This window comes from Poecilia formosa, unplaced genomic scaffold (genome assembly GCF_000485575.1).
Source record: "Poecilia formosa unplaced genomic scaffold, Poecilia_formosa-5.1.2 Scaffold676, whole genome shotgun sequence".
Classification (NCBI taxonomy): domain Eukaryota; kingdom Metazoa; phylum Chordata; class Actinopteri; order Cyprinodontiformes; family Poeciliidae; genus Poecilia; species Poecilia formosa.
This window is the reverse complement of record NW_006800615.1, coordinates 172,218-174,321: the sequence shown is the minus strand read 5'-3', so window position 1 is coordinate 174,321 and position 2,104 is coordinate 172,218. Positions and strand designations below refer to the sequence as shown.

At 38.5% G+C, this 2,104-nt stretch overlaps 1 protein-coding gene across 2 annotated transcripts in view; it reads right to left on the bottom strand.

The window, feature by feature from the left end:
* Positions 1–434: 434 nt before the first annotated feature.
* The window catches only part of LOC103130789 (voltage-dependent T-type calcium channel subunit alpha-1G-like), a 166,375-nt gene continuing 164,705 nt past the window's right edge, over positions 435–2,104 (bottom strand). For both annotated transcript variants that reach the window (XM_016666184.1, XM_007542289.2), the window contains exons 14-15: positions 1,196–1,351; positions 435–587 (exon numbers count right to left, since the gene is read on the bottom strand). In XM_016666184.1, the coding sequence (XP_016521670.1) occupies positions 450–587; positions 1,196–1,351 (294 nt within the window). In that variant the 3' untranslated portion in view covers positions 435–449. The remainder of the gene's footprint in view (positions 588–1,195; positions 1,352–2,104) is intronic.

Genomic DNA, 2,104 nt, shown 5'->3' with positions numbered 1-2,104 from the left:
CAAGACATTTATAATTACTGACAAACTCAATTTGTGCAACTACAGCAGTGGTAAGCAATAAGGATGTATAAAGGAAAGGTGCATACGCACGACTTTATACATCAGAGGCCTCATATATAAAAGAGTGCACAGTTTTCACACTAAAAACTGGCGTACAGACAAATTCTATTAAATAATAGAGAAAATATTTTTATAAACACCTCTAGCAGAGGAGAAACAAAACAAAATAAAAATCTGTTTTTTTATCTGCAGATTGTGAGAAGGTGACACATGCAGCTGATTTAAATGGTCACATACATCAACTGACCAGAGATGCTTGTTTGATTTAACGGAGGATTGCCTGTAGTATGCATCATCATGCAATATAATCTATGTAATGTAATTGTATCACCAGGAAGTTGATCTATAAACCAACTTGCATGATGGACAGCTCATGCAGTAATTGTAATTCAAGAGTCAGACAAAACTTCAAAAGCAAACTGTAAAAGCCATCTTTTACCTGCAGCATAGAGCTCTCTGAGGTTCTCCTCCTCCTGATAGCCCAGTGACTGCCTCTCATCATCAGACTCTGACTTGTTGGCATCACCCTGAAACACACAGGGACACACGTCCACCAACATGACCCCTGTCATCACAATCTTTATCACCATCACCACCAACCTTTTGTTGCACACACTTCTGAGTTGTCTAAAGATTGGAGATAAAGAACAGGAGACAGACAGGGAGACGGAGGGAATCTCCAGTGTTCCCTAGTTGAGTTATGTGCATTGCTTTGGCAGCCATCTTCTGTAGTCATGCCAATATAGCTTTACTGAATTTAATTAAAATTCACACCAGAAAGATTGAGGCAGACAGCTTTGGCAAAGGGTATCTATGCATGTGTGTTTGCATGTTGGAGAGCAAGTGATCTTATGATGGATATAAAAGATGGAAACTAAACAACAAAAGCACACCAGCTGTGAACGGCAAGCGATATCAAACCGTCTTCTACTCAGGAGAGTATAGGAGAGTATTGTCAGCGTGTGTGCATGTCGGTGAGAAAGACAGATACACAGAGAGGGAAGGGAAAGAAAAGAGAGAGAGGAAAGTGATGAAAGAGACACAGCTTGAAGCTTTGGTGTTATTAGCACAACAGAGCGCAATTAGGTTCATTTCCTCTAAGTAGCTCTAATAAAAACTGCATCTTTGCCCTTACTTCAGCCTGAAAACCCTCAACTAAAATGGCAACAAGCAGGTTGAAGAGTACGTAGTTTCCGAACGTCATGAGGGCCACAAAGTAGAGGGCAGCCAGCGGAGAGGTGGAGGCCATCCCATTGTACAGCACAGCGTTCCAATCCTCCTGGGTGAGGATCTGCAGATTAGAGGAGAGCTTTCAGAAGTCAAACTGTTAGGGTAAGGAAAAAAAAACACACGCTAAATTACTTCAAACAGACTAATTTGCAATCTAGGGGGTTGAAGCATGAAAATATTTGCATTCTTCTTCTCATCTGAACAATAAAAAATTTTCCTAAGTGTTAGAATAATCTCCTGTGGAGTGTGTTTTACTGCTGTCTCTATAAAGGAATTTTTACCTACCCACTGGGAGTTTTTTTTATATTTTACAAGGAAAAAAAGAGCGTGACTGCTCCCTCACTGGAGCAAATGAAATAACAGAGAACAAAATTAGCAGATACAGTTTGAATGTTATTCATGTTCACTGTAAAATTATATCTACAATATACACTACTGTTAAGGGAGTATTTGCTCCCTTAACAGATCTCTCCTATTTTTGTTTTTCGTCACACGTTTCACATCATCACACAAATTTTAGAATCAGAAAAATATAACATGCAATTTTCAACTGATGACTTCATGTATTAAAAGCAAAAAGCTGTACAAGCACTTGACATGTTTGTTCTCTCTGTCTGCACTCTTAGAAATGGCTGTAAATTTACTGCAGAATTCTATCAGTAACATACTGTTATTAGAAAATATTGTTAAATTGATGTCTTCTTCTGTTGCCACAATCTAGACTGATGACTGGCAGTAATTATTGTACAATACAGTTTTTTCATGGCAAGACATTTTACTGAAAAATGTCTTGCCAGGAAAAAAGATGTATTTG